Here is an 18906-nt window from a genome sequence, read left to right as displayed (position 1 = left end):
ATAACAAATGGCAGTTGTGGTGTTGGTGGGTTGTTGCTCACAGCGAGCTCTCTATCAACGCCGAACCAAAGATTTTTGATTTTCCACACCCGCTCAGCCAATGACTTCATCTATATTTCAACGTCCTTCAATGGACACTTTACAACGCCTACGTAGCTACAATTTGGGTGTTGATGCGATAAATCAAAAGCCAATGTTATTTTCTAACTTTGTACATGATATCCAACAGCTTCGACGCCTGATCCAGAACTTCAATCGCGAAGTAGTCCACACTGCCGTTGCGAGAGAAGTGCGCGTAGGGCAATTTATTTGGTCTTGTAGGTTTGCCAGACTAGAAAGATGGCCGTTAGAATGATGTATATACCATATAAGGGCGATTGAGAGCTTACCAGCAATGCCGAAAGGAGCACCGAAGCCAGTAACTAGATGAGTCTTATGTCAGTCCTGGGATCTGTACTCGGTCAATGGCGGATCACAAACCCATGAAGGCCCAGTAGCGCCAGAAGAAGTGCTTGGTCAAGGGGTTGAAGGGAATATTGGTGCGAGGGCCCTCAGCGTAGTGGTAGGGGCTGCCGAGCTGGGCGCGGCTGGTGGAGAAGCCACGACGGGCAGCAGTGGCCAGACGGGCGCGAACAGCGGAGGAGGCGTACATCTGTGTAGACTCAGTGAGCTTGCTGTGCTTGAAGTAGTCCCAATTGCACTGCAGAGAACCCACCTTGAAGGTACTGAGAGGAGAGAGCGGACGATCGGGAATGGACGGAGCCAAAGCGAACATCTCAAGGTGCGGAATGGGACGATTGCAGTCACGGGACTCTAGTCCCGTGACTGGACATTTATGGCTAGCGCCCTCGCGGCGATTGTCACCCACCGCCTTCTTGATCGGGTGCCGTCAATTTTCACTAAGAGAAAAAGTCCCAGTCCGCTGTCTCTACTCGACTTCTGTGGTTCCCAGTCAATTTTGACCACTGGAGATGGATGAGCTCTTCGACGTCTTTGAGGATACGCCTCAGGCGCCCAAGCCCTCCGACGGGGCGCCCAAGCGTCCCAAGAAGGACAAGACCAAAAAGCGGCAAGCCAATGGCGATGTCAAGATCAATGATGCACTGCCCGTGAGAGAGGAGGCTGCTCCGGCCGAGGAGCCTGACGTTGAAATGGAAGAAACCCAAGAACCCGCCGGCGAGAACCACCAGCCCGACACGAAGCGCCCTCGTCTCGATCAAATCCCCGACGCCGTGGTTGCCGATACCTTCGAAACTGAACAAGAGCGCGAAATCGCGACTGCTGCCGGTCTGGGAGGATCTCAAGATTCCACTCACATGGTTGTATCCCACCAAGTCCGTCACCAAGTCGCAATCCCCCCGAACTACCCATACATCCCCATCTCTCAACATCAGCCACCAGCGGACCCGGCCAAGGTCTATTCTTTCACACTCGATCCCTTCCAGCAAGTTGCAGTATATTCAATCCAGCGCGAAGAGAGTGTCTTGGTGTCAGCGCATACTAGTGCCGGAAAAACAGTGGTAGCCGAATATGCGATTGCGCAAAGTTTGAAGAACAACCAGCGTGTGATCTATACCAGTCCAATCAAAGCGCTGAGCAATCAGAAATACCGAGAATTTGCGGCAGAGTTCGGTGATGTTGGATTGATGACTGGTGATGTGACCATCAACCCTACTGCTACCTGTTTGGTCATGACCACTGAGATTCTGCGGTCCATGTTGTATCGCGGTTCGGAGATTATGCGTGAAGTTGCCTGGGTTATCTTCGATGAAATTCACTACATGCGCGACCAGAACCGTGGTGTTGTCTGGGAAGAGACTATCATTCTTCTCCCCGACAAGGTTCGATACGTCTTCCTGTCTGCCACCATTCCGAACGCCATGCAGTTCGCTGAATGGGTCACCAAGATGCATAACCAGCCCGTTCACGTCGTGTACACTGACTACCGTCCGACCCCTCTCCAACATTACTTCTTCCCCACCGGTGCCGAGGGTATCCATCTTGTCGTGGATGAGAAAGGAGTGTTCCGTGAAGAGAACTTCCAGAAAGCAATGGGTTCTATTGCGGACAAAAAGGGCGAGGATGTAGCCAACCCCAATGCGAAGCAGAAGGGCAGAGGCAAGGATAAGAAGATAGCCAAGGGTGGCAACCAGGGTCCGTCCGACATCTTCAAGATTGTGCGGATGATCATGCTCAAGAAGTACAACCCGGTCATCGTCTTCAGCTTCAGCAAACGAGAGTGTGAGCACGGTGCCCTGCAGTTGTCGAAGCTTGCATTCAACGACGATTCCGAGAAGGAGATGGTTTCCAAGGTTTTCAACAGCGCCATCGAGATGCTGTCTCCGGAAGATCGAGCGCTTCCACAGATCCAGCACATCTTGCCTCTTCTTCGGAGAGGTGTTGGTGTTCACCATTCCGGTCTGCTGCCTATTCTCAAAGAGACCATCGAGATTCTTTTCCAAGAAGGTCTCATCAAAGTCCTGTTTGCCACTGAAACGTTCTCTATCGGTCTCAACATGCCTGCCAAGACTGTGGTCTTCACCAGCGTTCGGAAATTTGATGGAACCAGCCAACGTTGGGTCACGCCGTCCGAATTCATTCAGATGTCTGGTCGTGCTGGACGTAGAGGTCTTGATGAACGTGGTATTGTCATCATGATGGTTGGTGAAGAAATGGACCCTGTAGTTGCCAAGACGATCGTGCGCGGTGAACAAGATCGCCTCAACTCCGCCTTCCATCTGGGTTACAACATGATTCTCAACCTGATGCGTGTGGAGGGTATTTCACCGGAGTTCATGCTCGAAAGATGTTTCAAGCAGTTCCAAAACACTGGCAATGTCTCGGGCTTGGAGAAGGAGCTCCAGGAACTGGAAGAGAAGAAAGCCAACATGGTTATCGAAGATGAAGGAACCATCCGTGAGTACTATGATCTGCGTAAGCAGTTGGATGGATTTGCCGAGGACGTCCAGTCTGTCATCAGCCACCCCAACTATGCTCTCCCTTTCATCCAGAGCGGCCGACTGGTCCAAATTAAGGATAAGGACCAAGACTTTGGCTGGGGCGCTGTTGTCAAATTTACCCAGCGCAAGGCCCCTAAGAACTCTACTGAGGAGATTCCTCCTAGCAAGTCATACATTGTGGACGTCCTCATGAAGATCGCCGAGGGACCTTCCGTGGGTACGAAGTCTTTCCAAGACCTTCCTCCCGGTGTGCGACCGGCTCAGGAGGGTGAGAAGTTCCGAATGGAAGTTGTTCCCGTTGCGATCGGCTGTATACATGCCATCGCGCATCTGCGAATCTACCTACCCAAGGATCTAACTTCAATTGACGCACGAAACGGCGTGAAGAAGGCCTTGGACGAAGTCGTCAAGCGGTTCCCCGATGGCCTCGCCCTCCTTGACCCCATTGAAAACATGGGCATTAAAGATGATTCCTTCAAGAAGCTCCTACGGGTAAGTCGTATATGCTTTTTCTACAATTACTTGAGCTAATTCATGCCACAGAAAATCGAGGTTCTGGAATCCCGTCTGCTCAGCAACCCTTTGCACAGCTCGCCACGATTGCCAGAGCTTTACGAACAATATTCCGCGAAGGTCAACCTTGGCACCCAGATCAAGGAGACCAAGAAGAAGATCACCGATGCCATGTCTATTTTGCAGCTTGACGAGCTGAAATGCCGCAAGCGTGTCCTTCGTCGCTTCGGATTCATCAACGAGGCGGAGGTTGTGCAGCTCAAGGCTCGAGTCGCCTGTGAGATCAGCACGGGTGACGAACTTATGCTCAGCGAGCTTCTATTCAACGGTTTCTTCAACAACCTCACCCCCGAGCAGATGGCCGCCGTCATTAGTGTATTCGTGTTTGAGGAGAAGGTCAAGGAGGCTCCCGCTCTGACCAAGGATGAGCTCGCGAAGCCTCTCAAGGAGATCCAAGCCCAGGCCCGCATCATCGCCAAGGTGTCGCAAGAGTCCAAGATGGCTGTCAATGAGGATGAGTACGTCCAGAGCTTCCACTGGGAGTTGATGGAGGTTATCTACGAGTGGGCCAACGGCAAGGGCTTCGCAGATATCTGGTAAGCATTTCGCCCCTTTCTATATCATCGACCGCAGCTAACTTTACTATTAGCAAAATGACCGATGTCTACGAGGGCAGCTTGATCCGTGTGTTCCGCCGATTAGAAGAGTGTCTTCGACAGATGGCACAGGCTTCCAAGGTGATGGGCAGCGAGGACCTGGAGAGCAAGTTCGAGGAGGCGCTCACCAAGGTGCGCCGTGACATTGTGGCGGCTCAATCTTTGTACCTGTAGATACGATATCCCTGGTGTTTTATGGAGTGAAAGAGCAATTCAATGACAGTCTCATGGTCATGCCGAGCTACCTGGTCCTTACTGATAGGTCAAATTCAAGTCGCCTGAACGCAGAGGCTTGAGCGGGTATCACCGGCAGGAATAGAACGCTCTGTGTCGTATCTCATTTGAAGACTTAGATACGGACCTCTTGTCGGTGTGATCCTTATGTAAAAAATCTACAAAAAGAAAGAAAAATTGCAAGTAGAAAGGTGTTTCGAGAGGCTTCTAAATGAAACTACTTCAAGTCGGTACTACAAGCTACAAGCTCAATTCTGCCGCTCCGGCTAAGCGATACGTATTTTGCTTAATTCTAGAATAATATTAAGAAAAATAAGCTCTCGGGCGAATTGCACGGATGATTCATTAAAATTTTTTATATTGCAGGGAAATGCCGTGGTCTGCAACGTCGAGAAGTCACCTTGAGACCTGCGCACCCGGACTGCGTTGCCGCCCGCAACGCCTCTCTTTTCTCCACCGCTTCTCTTCTCTCATCTCCTCCCCACCTCACCCTGTGTTGGGTACCTTCTTTTTGAATCCCTCCTCGCTGTGCCTTTCACTTATTGTTCGGCTCAGCAAAAGAATATTGCCATCCGGCTGTCATCATGAACAGCTTGGTGGCCACGCCTCCTGTTCCTCCTCATTTCTACGAGAACCCTCGATTCTCTCCCTCCCGAATAAGTACGACCTCCCTTTTCCGATCTTGTGGCTTTAAAGAGCTTTGAGACAGCTGTTGGAACATTTTGCTAACTGAAACTCCCTAGTGTCTACACCTTCATCGTCCTATACCAGCCGAAAGCGGAAAGCCGACGACGATGGCAACGACCACGACGGACGCATGTCCGCCTCGCCCACCAACTCGCCTGCTTTTACTCCTCGCCAACTCCCTTCTTTCCGAAACATTAAGCGTTCCCGACCCAACGTCTCCGGCAGGCCTCTCTCCCTGCCCCGTCTCCTAGAAACTTTGGACACCGATGCCTTACGAACTGTCGTGCGAACCATGTGCGAGCGCCACCCTCAGCTGGCCGACGAGGTGGCCCAGACTTCTCCAAGACCCAGTGTCTCGTCTACACTGCAAGTGCTTCGAAACTACCAGGCAGCACTGCAGTCGTCGTTTCCCCTGGGTGGCAACACAGAGTCCGACTATGCGTACAACCGAGTCCGGCAGCCCCTCACGAATCTTCTTGAAGCTCTGAGCGACTTCACCCCCAACTTCCTTCCCCCCAACGAGCCTCAGCCATCGGTATCCCTGAGCTACCTCGACGGGGCGACCGATATCATCCACGCCTTGCCACGATGGAGCACGCCACAGAACAACATCGAGCGGGACTCGGCCTACGACGAAATCGGCAAGGCTTGGGTTCTGGTGATTCGAGAGGCAGCCAAGCGTGGCGGAGGCATCCAACTCCAATACGGCGGCTGGGACCAGAAGCTGGCCAAGCACAACCAAACCTCGGGCGGGAAGCTCCAAGGTGCAGTCAATGAGCTCGGCTCAAGCCTGGGATGGATGAACGGGCCGGACTCGCCCTCCCACAGCCCCGGCGGCAATGAATTTGGCTCTATACGGGACCAACTTCTTTCCGGGACCTATGGCCTCGGAACACCGGTCAAGGTTGGACCCTGGTGAAGGACGACTCAACCGGCCAAACTTTTTTGAATAAGCAATATGACGACCCAACGCAAACCCTCGCATCACAACCACACGCGCTCCTCACGTCGCATCCTCAACATTCTCCCGGCTCTGCCGTGCGCCCGACGGTCCCATTAACTTTCCCGACCGCACAATATCCCGACGTATGCCACGATCACGATACCTCCTGCATGACCTTAGAGAAACTACCTGGTCTCAGATTGGCGTTTATAGTATGCAAAGGCGAATGACCTGACTCTTGAATTTTCTTATATTTCTTTTCTATGCTTTCTTTCGAAGCTGAACTGTGTCCTTTGCCCTGTCTTTCAATTCTCAATGAAACCAGAAACTCGATACTACCTTTCCTTACTGATTCTGTGTCTCTTCTGTTTACCTTGTATCTTGGCTGGCCTCACGGCCTGATTTCTGTCCATCTCTCGCTCCATATTTTCTTGTTTCAACGTGTTATCTCATTGCAATCTCGGATGGCGTGCTTCCGTCTTTTTTGAATCTTTTGCACGCTTCCAGGAGTCTTATACATCCTTTCGCTTGTCTCTTTCTTTCTACTATCCGTGCAGCCGTGCAGTATTTGGTTATCTGATGTTCTGATATCATGTTACTGATGGACAAGATCTTTGCGGGGGCATTGTTCTTCCGCATACGTCCACAGATTATCAACCGGTTGCCTCTACTACCAAGGTAGCTTACAAAAAAACACTTGAATTGAAAGAAAACACTTGCTTGACATCGTATTTCAGGCTGACTCGTAAAGAAAATATATCAATCTAGTGACCAGATATAAGGTCCAAGAGAAAGGAAAGAAAATGTATAGACAGATCAAGGCAAAAAGCTTTCTTTCGATCTTATATTAATGCCCGCCTGACGACGCGGAACAGCCAGGACGCATCCTCCCAGCCGCCCTGCGCACCGGGCTTCTCAGTACCAGCAACCGACTCGCCATCCGTATGCGAAAGGGTATCTGCCTCATCACCAGCAGAAACCAATGACAGATTGTCATGCAGTTCATCATTATCGCGCGAATAATCCGGCTCCTCAAAAGTAACCGTAGTCGTAGTCGTAGTAGCCCCGATCCGCGTTGCAGGAGTCGGAACCACAGGAACAGGAAACTCGTCCACGCCAAACAAAGTCCATTCAAACAGGCGATCAATCCAGCCCCCCAGACCAAACCCACGCTCACGGGTAAGCCGATGCAGGTCAGCCTCATCGAATTCATCCGGTGTTTGATCAGAGAAATCGTCATCATACTCCGATCCACTTTCGTCCTCGTCCCAGAGCCCCGATTCTTCATCCGAGATACCTCTTTCCCGCTGCAAAGCGGCTATCCCAGCGCGAATCTCCTCGTGCACGAAATCAGGCTCCAAAGTACCACGCCCACGGACTTCTGGGGTCACAGTACCCGTCCCAGGACTAGATACCTTTCCAGAAGCAGACGAAAGCGATGGCATGGTTGTCATAACCAGACCTCCACGGCTACCCCGTCTACTCCCTCCGCGAGAACGAGAGTTCCGGCGAGACAACGCTGGAGTAGATGCACCGGAGCGAGACTTGCGTAACGAAGCGCCGGATTTGGTGCGTGTATGGTGGCGGTGAGGAGAGTCGGTCTCATAAGGCATAGAAACAAGACTGGTAGAGCTCTCGCGCTTAGAGAGCCAGCTCTGGCCCTTTTCCTCGCGGGTCGACGAGGCGAGCGCTATTCCAGCGCGGAGCATCCATTCTGCATCCGACTTATTTGCTTGTTCTTCGCTGAACGGTCGCCGTGAATGCGACGAGCCCGAGTGCTTCTTATGTATTGGTTGGTGGTGGAGAGGTAGCGCTACAGCCTTGCTGTGTAGGTTCGTGTCACTTAATGGACCGGCGAGAGTTGAGCTTTTGCTTCGCGCGTGGCGGGTGCGAGAGTTGCTGCGGGAGTTGCTGCGGGAGTGCGAGAGGATGGGGGGCGTGCTGGGTACTGAGACGCTGGAGAGGTATGAGGTTCTTTGACCGTCGCCGTCATCGCGTGGGCTGAAGTAATCTGTTGATTCTGGGTCGTCGATTGGGAATCGGGGTGTGAGTGGAGCGAGGGAGACGTGGTGGAGGTTGGGGTAGGAGCGACGGGAGGGAAAGCCACCCGAGGTGTTGTACTGCGGTCGGTCAGATGTGTTCTTGTATGACAATGGTTGAGGTATCTGGTAGCTCAGGAAACTTACATCCATGGTGAACCTGGAGAGTAGGAGAAGTTCAGAGGAAAGGAAGATGAGAACCGTGAAATGCGGAGTTGCCGCACGGGTTGGCATGTGAAACTGGCCGTGCACGCTTTCGGCAGGTCGACTTGACGTCCGTAAGAGTAGATTTAGAAGGAAAGGCAAATGGTGTCCCTTATCATGTCATTGTCATGGCTCATCTGTTCAATTTGAGATCAGTAGACTGGTTTCGGGTCAGTGGCAAAATACCTCGATCTATATATCATCCATAGCTCGAAAATGGCATGATCGAGGATCACGCAACGCCACCCGTTGTATACATGTACCCGGAACCTTCCAAGCTTTAAGGTCATCTATATTCGATTATAAACAAATATCTGAATACCCAGGTACTGACCAAATTCGATATGGAAAATGACCGTGATCTTCTAGCTCTTCAGGGAGACGTGTATGTGATATTTCACCACATGGGCACCATCAAGTGATACTTGGCTACTCAAAAACTGGAACAAAGTACCTAGCCATGAAAGGGTATGAAAAGTGAACATCGTTTACAAAGAAAATGCTAAGGTAGACCTCACTTCCAAATCATCCCTGAGATGTTCAAAGTCGGGAGTCATGGAAATCCAGGACATCAGCTCCCTTGGTCCTCAAGTCCTCCAGCACGTTATACTCCATAATCCACTTCATGCGCTCTCCCAATGCCTGCGGATTAAAGTTGTCGGTCAACTGGTCCGGCGTGTCCGAGCTGGCAAGCTTTCCAGCTTCGTAGCTGGTCTGTGTAATCCGGTCTGTCCTAGGCTTGCGCAGGTCTTGGTAGAACTGGAATGCTCCTTCCAAGTCATCACCCTTCCAGTGGCGCAGGACAGTTGCGAGCGCAAGGCCAGATTCAATGGCCATGCAGGTTCCTTGGCCTGTATATTCTATGTTAGCAAAACTTCAATTCAGAACGTAGTAGGAGAAATTACCCTGGTGAGGAAGGGTGGAGTGAGCGGAGTCACCCAAGAGGATGATACCAGAATCATTTCCACCCATTTCGTACCACTTCTCAATCGGGTCACGCACATAAAGAGCTTGTTTAAGCATCTTGCCATCGGGCGAGGCCTTGCGCAAACCCTCGATGATGTGTTGCACCTGCGGGCACCAGTCTCGAACATGTTCTTGCAGGCTATCAATATCAGAGCGTGACATCCAACTCTCCGAGTCCCAGGCTTCAAGAGGCTCAGACATAAATCCGATAACGGCGGCGCGATCAGTCTGAGTTTCCTTGTTACCAATGGGCAGGATGAGGACGTGTCGCTTAGGGCCACGGAAGTTGACCGTCTTCCGCAGCAGCTGAGCTGTCTCCTCGGGCAGATCCTTGTAGTCGACAAAGCCACGGTACACAACCTGACCCGAGTAGTTGGGCGAATCAGCCAGACCCATATCCCGGCGCACGTTGGACTTGATGCCGTCGCATCCAATGACGATGTCGGCCTCCGCGGTGCTGCCATCTTGGAAGTGCAGCGTGTAGGGTGCTCCAGAAGAGTTACGATCGATCGACGCCAAGTGCTTGCCCAGGTTGAGAGACGACTCGGGCACACGTTCCTTAAAAGTTTCAAGGAGATGTGCGCGGTGCAACAAGCGAGCGGGCGGTTGCGAGAATTCTTCAATGTGACCCAGATATTCACCAGTCTTGTAGCTGTGATACTCCATGTAGGAGGGCAGTTTGCGGGAGGAGCGGCGCGTCATGCTCTCTTGAAGACCGAAGGCGTCCAAGACGCGATTCGCGTTGGAGGTAATGTTGACACCCGCCCCGACTTCACGGAATTGCTGTGCCTGTTCATAGAGCTGGACATTCTTCAACCCCACGTACAAGGCTGCGTTAAGAAAGGACATGCCGCCCAGGCCGCCGCCGACGATGGCGACGCGCTTATCTTCGAAGCCCATGCTGTTGATGGTATAGAATGTACAAAGACTTCGGTTTGAAATGGAGAATGCATTAGTGTGTTCGAGGTACAAGCTATATGTATGTAGGAGATCGGCTTTTTCCCCGCCTGGAAGATTACCGTTCCGATCAACGTCAGGCTGGACGTGGCTTTCGGAGCGTGGGGAGAGTGGGGTTGTGGTTCCTGAGAATCTTCCGAGTGTTGGACTGCAGATTTCCCGATCGATCGCGGACGAAAAATAAACTACTGTAGACAGAAACATTCATAGTTTCGGTTCTGGTACTTTTCCCCATTCACCAGGGGCTTTAATCAACGTGCGCTGTCGATCTCCGTAAATGCGATACTCAACGTATACTGTGTTTATCGGGAGCAGACAATCAACTATACCCAAAAAACCATTTTTAGAAGTAACTGAGAAGTGCTTGATACCATTCTAACACAACTGTAGCCTGGTTCAAGGCAAGAATCAACCCGTAGCCCCTCATGATGGATCGGATTCGCCGTCAAGGTGGCGCCCCAGTATCCGATGGCTCCACCGGTATCGGATGGGGCGTATCTTATTCAATAGGAGCCCGGAAGACGCCCAAATGTGCCGATCTACCGAACTTTGATGACATTAAGAGTGGAATTATTGGAATCATCGGGCTGGCTGAACAGTAAAGTCTACAAAATGTAATTTGAAATAGCCTGAGGCAAGACCAAACCGACCCTCGATCCTATCTATATAACCTAACACATTGACCAGCCACCACTTGCACTGATGACCTGGCCCGACACCCATGAGGCATCGGGTCCTGCCAACCCCCCAACAATGCTCGCAATCTCCTCCGTCGTGCCATCCCCGCCCAGCTCGCTGGCCCAGGTGCGCGTGAAGCTTTCGACAGCAGCCTTGGAAGCACTGTACAGGCTGACACCTTTGAAGCCGGCACGCGCTCCCACAGAGCTTAAGCTGATGATACGGCCTTTGGGTGCTAGGTAGGGATGCGCGACCTGCGTCATGAGCATGAGACCACGCACGTTAAGGTCGAAAACCTTATTGTAATTCTCAAGCGTTACGCTCTGCATATTGCTCACCACCTCGGTGGCGGCATTATTCACCAAAATGTGGATATGAAGGTCATCACTACCAAAGTAAGTCTTGAGCTGCGAAATGACTTCCTGCGCGCCCGTGGTCGTTGACAGGTTAGCCTGGCAGGTCCATGTGATCGGTTCGTGAGGTGTTGGCTGATCTTAGCCCTAAGCTCCTCGACAGGAGATTTGCTGTCGTCTGAGGCATATGGAAACTAAACGTGACCGGCCAAGTTCTCCGATGGCTCTGGCTCCGAAGGAAGACGCTCGAACCAAGGATGGTGAAGTGCATCAGCAGCGCTGATCCGCCGCTCCGGTCGCATTTGCAGCAGGCGATTCAGAAGGTCGGCCCCGAGAGGATCCAACTGGGGAATCAGCAGTCGCAAATCCTGGGTGGGGTAGACAGGAAAGTAGGGCTTGAATTCGGGCAACTGACTGATGCCCGGCCACGTCCGTTCAGACGGGGTGCCCATAATATGAAAGATCTTGAGCAGTTGGTCGTAGTTGGCGGTGCCTGGAAACAAAGGCCGACCGCTAAACATCTCGGCGATGATGCATCCCGCAGACCAGACATCGATGCTGGTGTTGTAGGAGCGGCTACCCAAGAGCACGTCCGGAGATCGATACCAGACAGTGACCACTTCGCTAGAGAAGGTGTTGACAGGAATGCCAAAGGCGCGGGCGAGGCCAAAATCCGCCAGCTTCAGACCTCCATTCCGGTTGATCAATAGGTTTTGAGGCTTTAGATCCCGGTGCAAGATGCGCTTCGCGTGGCAGTAGGCGATTCCTCTCAGCATTTGATATGCGAAGGACTTGAGGGTGAGGAGATTCAGAGCGCCGCCGTGGGCGTCCATGTAACGCTTGAGGTCCTTGTCCATGTACTCAGATACAAGAACGAGCTTGTCTTCCGTATGGATGACATCGCACAGAGACAAAACATTCTCATGGTCCAGCTCCTTCATCAGGGAGATCTCCCGGATCGCAGTGGAGGGCGTCCCTTCCTCGACGTCGAGATGAATCTCTTTCAAGGCTACCAATTCAGAAGTCTGGTTGTTTCGGCCTCTATATAACTGGTCTTATTATAAGTGAACATTTCTTTGAAACTGTAGTTGGTGTTTTCTTCCCCTCTCGTCTATCAAAATGATGAGGGGCACTAACCGTTGCGTATGTGCCTTCGCCCAACTATGCGACAAGTCAGCGGGAAGTCAACTCTTCCTGGGTCATTATTAACAAGATTTATCCAATACCACCGACTGCATACATTGACATAGATCAATTCAGGGAGTCACAGAACAAACCTTTTCCAGCCTCTGGAAGGTATTTAGACTCTGCTCCGACATGGTGCTAGTTGTTCGACTCTCCGGCGGCGAGGGGAATCTGGACACGAGAAGAGATCGGCCGCTCAGAGTAAGACAAATAGACGATGACCCGCCAGGGTTGTATGCAGCTTGCAGGTCAGGGGCGGCCGAAGCAGCAAATAAACGTTCTGTGGCTTGTAATTTTTCAGTGGATAGACAGGGATACGTGTCACGCTGCAATGAAGACCGATAGCGCCATGGCCTAGAACAATTAGCACCGCCTCCTAGGCTAGCTATTGTACTAAGATAAACACAAAGCTAAAGGCCTAACTAAAGGCTAAAGATTCAAGTGGATGTGGCTAATCGTCTTTCGACCTATCTAATTTAGACTCTTTACCCTTATCCAAGTCTAATAACTAATTAAACTTTAACTATAGATAGCTAACTAGAGAGTTCTTAGGCTTCCATAGGTTCGATTATCCCCTAAAAAGGTGGAAGGCGGAGCTTAGAAGACTGCCCTAACTAGGTACTATACTTTTCCCCCTTGAGTTGTTGTTTTGTTTTGTTTTATTTCTTTTGCTGATATATCTAAGTACATTCCTTTGGTTTTATTTTTAGTGAAGAAGGTACTATTACTTTAAACCCCTTTTTTCTTTACCTAAACAATGACGCTCTTAATAGATATCATACTCCAAAGCATCTAGCTGACTTACGCGCACCTCCGCGTGAAGCGCGAAGAAAGCTACTTGTCCTGTGTATATACGTGCGTTTCAGAAAGGTATGTATCCCCGACTCAGTCAGGCCCGAAATATGTTCAGATTATAATTTGAGTAAAAAACTCCTCACTCCACAATCTTGCCCTTCTTGACAACGAATCCTTCAAGCGCCGAGATAGCCGCCCACAAGCGGTTCTCAGCCTCAGGGAACACCAGGGAGCGCTCGCTATAGAAGACCTCGTCGCTCACCTCCTCGGGGTGTCGGGGCAGGCAGTGCATGAACTTCCAGTGGTCCTTGGCACCGCCACGAGTGGCCAGATCGGCGGTAATTTGGAAACCTTCAAAGGCCTTCATGCGTTTCTTGGACTCCTCCTCCTGGCCCATCGACACCCAGGTGTCGGTGACCAAGATATCAGCATCTTTGACTGCCTCCTCCGGAACATTGGTCTGAGTGAGCTTGCCCGGAGCCGGCACACCTTCGCCAGCCTTCTGGATAACCTTGAGCATATCGGTGGGGATCTCGTACCCCTTCGGTGTAGCAACAGCCATATCCACACCCATCTTGGTAGCACCGATAGCCAAGTCGAAGAGAACGTTGTTGGCGTCACCAACCCAGGCAATCTTCAGGCCCTCCAGTCCCAAGCTGGAGACGTTGTGTGCCTTGGGTGTAAAAGTCTCGTAGATAGTGATGAAATCGGCGATGATTTGGAGGGGGTGGTAAGAGTCGCACAGAGCATTGATAACGGGAACAGAAGAGTCCTTGGCCAAATCAACTACGTCGGAATGCTTTGCGACTCGCGCGACAATGCAGGAAACCATTGACGAGATGACAACGGAGGTATCGTACACCGACTCGTTCACGCCGAGCTGAATATCGTCCTTGCCGAGGAACATGGGGTGGCCGCCCATTTGGACGGTAGCAGCTTCTGTAGACACGCGAGTACGGGTACTGCGCTTGTTGAACATCATGGCAACGGTCTTGCCGGAGAGCGAGCCGATGAGGCTTTGCGGGATGGCCCCGGATTTGATGGCTTGCTTGTGTGAAGAGGCATTGCGCACCAGGGTGGCAAACTCAGCGGGAGTTAGGTCCGCAATAGACAGGAGGTGACGAGGTGTAGGGGGAGTGGTTTGTGTCTGGTGGGCAAATCGTCGGAGTCCATTAGCCTGGAGTGTTCGAGGCAGGGCAGAAGTGGATCCGGCCAATTGAGTTACACTTTGGGCGCCATAACGAGCGGCAGCTTTGAAACTGCTAGCCATGATGGGCTGAGGGTATGGGAATGTACAGGATTGTTTGTGCTGGTGCAATTGGGGAAGGAGGGAGGGAGCCGGCGAGACCGGAGGGCTGTAGAAAGAGAGAGTGGGTGCAATGACTCAACTCTAAATTCGGAGATGTGCCTGGTCTCCGCGGCCTCGTTGCCTTATTGCCTTATTGCCCGATTAATTAGGTGTCTACCTCCACACCTTCCGTTATCATGCTTATCGTCATCGAGGGCCTGATCTCTCCTCCTCCATCTCTCTGCTCTGTGACTGCGGGGATATCTTATTTCTGCTCTAACTTCTATTATTTATCCTGGCCGTCATGGCAGACGAGGCGAGCCGGCCCTTGCTTAATGGCCAGGCCAGATCCTCCTCTCCCGACCCGGCTGCTCGTCCTGACCAGCCTCGCCGATCATTTGAACTGTCATCGGAGTCGACCCCTCTTTTGCATCGCCGCGAGGACGACATTACCACGTATGGAACAGAACGAAGGTCATCGCAATCGTCTACTGCGTCACACTTGGAGGATGGTTCCCGCAAGAAGCGAAGTCGGGTGCCATGGCCGACGGTGATTTCCCTTGGTCTGTTAACTACAGGCATCCTGGCGATTCTGGTCTTTGCTTTTGCCGCGCCGGCTGTGGTGAAGGAATACGCGCAACAAGCTGCCGTGTTCAAACCAACGGCGCTTTCAATAGATTCCACGACACGCGAAGGTGTTCGCGCCCGAGTCCAGGGCGAGTTTGTCATGGACGCAAGTCGTGTAAAGGACAAGTCGATGCGCGGTTTCGGCCGTTTGGCTACATGGATCGCTAGAGAGGTTGAAACTGGCGAGTCGGATGTGGATGTATACCTACCGGAATACGGAAACGTCCTCGTTGGTAATGCTTCATTGCCATCAATCAAAGTGAACATTCGCAATGGCTACCACAATGAGGTCGACTTCTTGACCGATCTCAAGGCCGGCGACATCAAGGGAATACATGCCATTGCCATAGACTGGATGGAAGGAAGGCTGGGCCGCCTTAGTATAAAGGGAAGGGCAACATTGCACCTGAAATCGGGCTTACTAGGCCTGGGAACCCAAATAATTACAGATACCATTACATTTGAAGGTAGGTTTGACCACATTGACGCCTTTTGAAACGCCTTTTGAACTTATTCTCACCTTCTCACAGAAAAAGACTTTCCTGCACTACCAAAAATTGACGTCACTAAGCTGAATGCCCATGATGCCAAGGATGGAGCCATTGCAGTCGATGTTTTATTGGCTGCCTTGGTCGACTCCCCTGTCGCTTTGACGATTCCCCCTCTTGGGTTCGAGGTTATGGTGCCCAATTGCTCGCCCGGCGATCCTTACATCTTGGTCGCCGATGCGAAAACATCAGAGATCCAGGTCCGCCCTGGTGGAGCAACCAGTGTCAACGTCCAAGGGCTCTTGAAACAACTCCCTGATGAGTTAACTGCTACTTGTCCTGACGAGGAGGGATCTCCTCTGGACTTCTTGGTTTCGAGTTACATGCGTGGCGACAAGACGACCGTTTATGTTCGTGGGGCAGATGCACCATCCTCTGAAACACCAGGTTGGATTGCAGATTTTCTACGCAGTGTGACTGTTCCTCTGGAATTCACAGGAGGTGCCTTTGATGATCTGATTAAGAACTTTACCATGTCCGACACCAAATTTTCGCTCCCCGATCCATTCGCTGAACCGGGGACCCCAGAGGCACAGCTTACCGTGTCTGGACTCGTGAAGGTTCTTATCAACCTGCCAGAGCAGATGAACTTCCACGTAGACGTTCCTAAAGTTCGGGCCTTCGCCAATGTTTTCTACGAGGGCAAACAGCTTGGATTACTGAACATGGACAAATGGCAAGACGCCAACTCTACCCTAGTGGAAGATCTGGACGGCTCTTCAGCTCTGCTTGTGGAGTCACCCATCGAGGATGCCCCACTGGAGGTCACAGACAGCGACTTGTTGGCACAGATTGCTCAGGAAATGCTGTTTGGTTCCGGGTCCGTGGTGCTACACGTCGCTGCCATCGTAGATACAAAGGTCTCGACTGGCCTTGGGCGCTTCGCCGTGCGTGGCATTCCCGCCGATGGGGACGTTCCTGTGAGCAGTATGTTTTCATTGATCTCATAACATAGATAGTATAAATTGAGCCAAGTTGTTTTGTCGTTGACGTTATAATAGCTCCTGGGACCTCGATTGATCATCTCAATCCCCGAATCGTATCGGTGGCACTAAAGAACACCACCGAATCCTCACTCTTCGTTTCCACTCAAATGAACTTTACGAACCCAACTGAATACTCTGCGACGGTTCCATTCGTGGATGTCCTCATGCTGTATAATGGTACGGCTCTTGCTCACATTGTCGCCCGCAATATCTTTGTGGTTCCTGGAAACAACACAAATGTCTCTATCGATTTGTTGTGGAGTCCATTAGACATTGGTGGCATCGAAGGGAAAGAAGCCAGCAGAGCCTTGATATCCTCCTTTATGTCAGATCCAAACACAACAGTCACCATCCAAACCCACGAAAGAACAATTCCTGCTCTACCAGATATTGGCAAAGGGCTTTCCGCCGTTCCTATTGACGTCCCTGTGCCCCGACTATCTACCCCAGGATCCCCAGACGGCAACGATGAAGACGACCACCCCCCCGTTTTATTCAGGACTCAACGGTAATGCTCTTGACCCAAGCCTGAATATCATCCCCCACTAAGCATACATGACCTCTAGGTCCATATTTGGTCCTCAACCGCCGAATTCACCCTCTTTTCATTTCTGACAGAAACCAGCATAACAATAACCTCGATTGACGCAACCGCCTTCTACGATAAGAATGAGCCCATGGGCCGAATCAACTACAAATTACCGTTTGATGTTCCTCCTGGTATTTCGCACTCGCCACGATTGCCAGTCGATCTGGTGCTAGGCGGTGTTGGATACGATGCCTTACGCAGGGCGCTTGGACAATCGTTACTAATTGACGCTGTGTCTGAAGTCGGGATTAAAATCCAGAATTACGAAGACATTGTTTTCTACAATGGGACGGGGATTGGGGCGAAGGTGAGGATTTAAAGCCGAGTCAATGTGCAGGGAGCCGATACTCGGCTGGCAATTCCATTTCCTAGGTACTGGCTGGCGTTTGGCCACTGTTTGAGTGTATGAGATACCACTGATTGCTACGAATGGAAGGTCTTTATATGTTTTTAGTCCTTTACAGTTTGCATCAAGTTCCTTGACGCGAGCTGCGATGATCAGAAAATACCGAAAGGTTTGACATTTGCAAGTTTTGCATCTGACTGATAAACTGGACCTCATATTAAAAAAGCATTTCGGACTAAAACCACAAGCTTGAAGGAACACGCAGCAGATAAACCAAATCATATTGGGTATGTATGTTTTTGACTTGATTCATTGGAAAACACTTAGCCAGGAGGCAGGGTGCTGGCATCGACGACGTCAGCGGCATCCTTCTCGATCTCCTCGGTCTGCTCGGAGAGAGGGGAACGGGGCAGAGCCATGAGACCGGTACGGGTGGACTCGAGGATACCGAAAGGACCGATCAGCTTGAGGAAAGAGTCGATACGGCTGGGCTTGGCGGAGCTGTAGGGAGCGACGTTAGTCATGACTCACGATCTACTTATACTGGGAAGTTGGTACTTACACCTCGACAATGCAGTTGTTGGTGCTGATATCCAGAATCTTACCGCCGAATTGGTGGGCCAGGCGGGTGATAGCATCCAGATGCTCGTGCTTGTGGCGCAGAGCCTGGCTGGGAGGCAGGTTGCGAGGGTGGTATTCAATTTCGTGAACGTCGTGAACATTGTGCTTCTCCTGCGACTCGGGGGTGATGATCTCGCGGTGGTGCTGGAGCAGCTCCTCGAAAAACTCGGGGCCGAGAGTGGAAACCTTGGCAAGCAGAAGCTCGCGCTGAACCAGAGCAGAGTTGGTATAGTCCAGCACAGCCCAGACGGGGACGAGGTCATCTAGCTGGCGACGAGCCTGCTCGACGACGCCGTCCTGGCCCTGCAGCACAATGGTCATGCGCGAGAGATCATCGACCTCGGTGTTGCAAACGACCAGACTGTCAATGTTGAAGCCACGGGCAGCCAGAATTCCGGACACACGGGACAGCACACCGGGCTCGTTCTGAACCAAGCAGTTCAAGATGTGGCGCTTCGGAGGGTTGGACGGCGGGACGGGAGTCTCGTATAGAATGGACGAGACAGCAGTGGGAGCATCCCACTGGGGAGAAGCATCGGAGACCGGCAGGGGCAGGGGCGAGCGGCGGTGCAATGCCTTGTATGCCAGAGCAGAGGTCGAGCTAGAAGAAGAGCGGATGCTATCGAATCGGGGCAGCGCCGCAGCAGTACGAGACCGAGCGGCGGCCGCGGTTGGAGACAGTAACGACGCTGACGCCGCGGACAGCGTCAATGGGCGCCTGAAAGCCATAA

The 18906-nt window shown here is 51.8% G+C and overlaps 9 protein-coding genes across 9 annotated transcripts; 3 read left to right on the top strand and 6 right to left on the bottom strand.

The window, feature by feature from the left end:
* Nucleotides 1-305: 305 nt before the first annotated feature.
* N7498_010003 (cytochrome c oxidase VIIc family protein) lies at nt 306-775 on the bottom strand (the record flags this gene model as incomplete). Its single annotated transcript, XM_058457059.1, has 4 exons — nt 306-331; nt 390-422; nt 481-652; nt 716-775. The coding sequence occupies 4 exons, from the start codon at nt 773-775 to the stop codon at nt 306-308; spliced, it is 291 nt and encodes a 96-aa protein (XP_058303958.1).
* A 196-nt stretch (nt 776-971) lies between these two features.
* Nucleotides 972-4303, top strand: N7498_010002 (ATP-dependent RNA helicase MTR4; the record flags this gene model as incomplete). Its single annotated transcript, XM_058457058.1, has 3 exons — nt 972-3452; nt 3504-4069; nt 4123-4303. 3 exons carry the CDS (start codon nt 972-974, stop codon nt 4301-4303), a joined length of 3228 nt encoding a protein of 1075 aa, XP_058303957.1.
* Nucleotides 4304-4947: 644 nt separating this feature from the next.
* Nucleotides 4948-5969, top strand: N7498_010001 (cut8/STS1 family protein; the record flags this gene model as incomplete). The annotated part of the gene is made up of 2 exons (XM_058457057.1): nt 4948-5023; nt 5107-5969. 2 exons carry the CDS (start codon nt 4948-4950, stop codon nt 5967-5969), a joined length of 939 nt encoding a protein of 312 aa, XP_058303956.1.
* Nucleotides 5970-6835: 866 nt separating this feature from the next.
* On the bottom strand, nt 6836-8185 carry N7498_010000 (DUF3984 domain-containing protein; the record flags this gene model as incomplete). The annotated part of the gene is made up of 2 exons (XM_058457056.1): nt 6836-8113; nt 8180-8185. 2 exons carry the CDS (start codon nt 8183-8185, stop codon nt 6836-6838), a joined length of 1284 nt encoding a protein of 427 aa, XP_058303955.1.
* A 577-nt stretch (nt 8186-8762) lies between these two features.
* Nucleotides 8763-10102, bottom strand: N7498_009999 (uncharacterized protein; the record flags this gene model as incomplete). Its single annotated transcript, XM_058457055.1, has 2 exons — nt 8763-9087; nt 9142-10102. 2 exons carry the CDS (start codon nt 10100-10102, stop codon nt 8777-8779), a joined length of 1272 nt encoding a protein of 423 aa, XP_058303954.1. The 3' UTR covers nt 8763-8776.
* A 728-nt stretch (nt 10103-10830) lies between these two features.
* On the bottom strand, nt 10831-12509 carry N7498_009998 (cyclin-dependent protein kinase phoss; the record flags this gene model as incomplete). The annotated part of the gene is made up of 4 exons (XM_058457054.1): nt 10831-11289; nt 11391-12239; nt 12328-12351; nt 12468-12509. The coding sequence occupies 4 exons, from the start codon at nt 12507-12509 to the stop codon at nt 10831-10833; spliced, it is 1374 nt and encodes a 457-aa protein (XP_058303953.1).
* Nucleotides 12510-13309: 800 nt separating this feature from the next.
* On the bottom strand, nt 13310-14440 carry argB (ornithine carbamoyltransferase; the record flags this gene model as incomplete). The annotated part of the gene is made up of 1 exon (XM_058457053.1): nt 13310-14440. The coding sequence occupies one exon, from the start codon at nt 14438-14440 to the stop codon at nt 13310-13312; it is 1131 nt and encodes a 376-aa protein (XP_058303952.1).
* Nucleotides 14441-14762: 322 nt separating this feature from the next.
* N7498_009996 (uncharacterized protein) lies at nt 14763-17527 on the top strand (the record flags this gene model as incomplete). Its single annotated transcript, XM_058457052.1, has 4 exons — nt 14763-15552; nt 15616-16560; nt 16635-17127; nt 17245-17527. The coding sequence occupies 4 exons, from the start codon at nt 14763-14765 to the stop codon at nt 17525-17527; spliced, it is 2511 nt and encodes an 836-aa protein (XP_058303951.1).
* A 350-nt stretch (nt 17528-17877) lies between these two features.
* Nucleotides 17878-18904, bottom strand: N7498_009995 (acetolactate synthase regulatory subunit; the record flags this gene model as incomplete). Its single annotated transcript, XM_058457051.1, has 2 exons — nt 17878-18055; nt 18117-18904. 2 exons carry the CDS (start codon nt 18902-18904, stop codon nt 17878-17880), a joined length of 966 nt encoding a protein of 321 aa, XP_058303950.1.
* Between the last annotated feature and the right edge of the window lie 2 nt (nt 18905-18906).

This window comes from Penicillium cinerascens, assembly GCF_028974065.1.
Source record: "Penicillium cinerascens strain IBT 15544 chromosome Unknown scaffold_4_segment0_segment1, whole genome shotgun sequence".
In the NCBI taxonomy this organism is placed as follows: Eukaryota; Fungi; Ascomycota; class Eurotiomycetes; order Eurotiales; family Aspergillaceae; genus Penicillium; species Penicillium cinerascens.
Note: the sequence above shows the minus strand (reverse complement) of the source record. Positions and strands in the feature narration are given on the sequence as shown.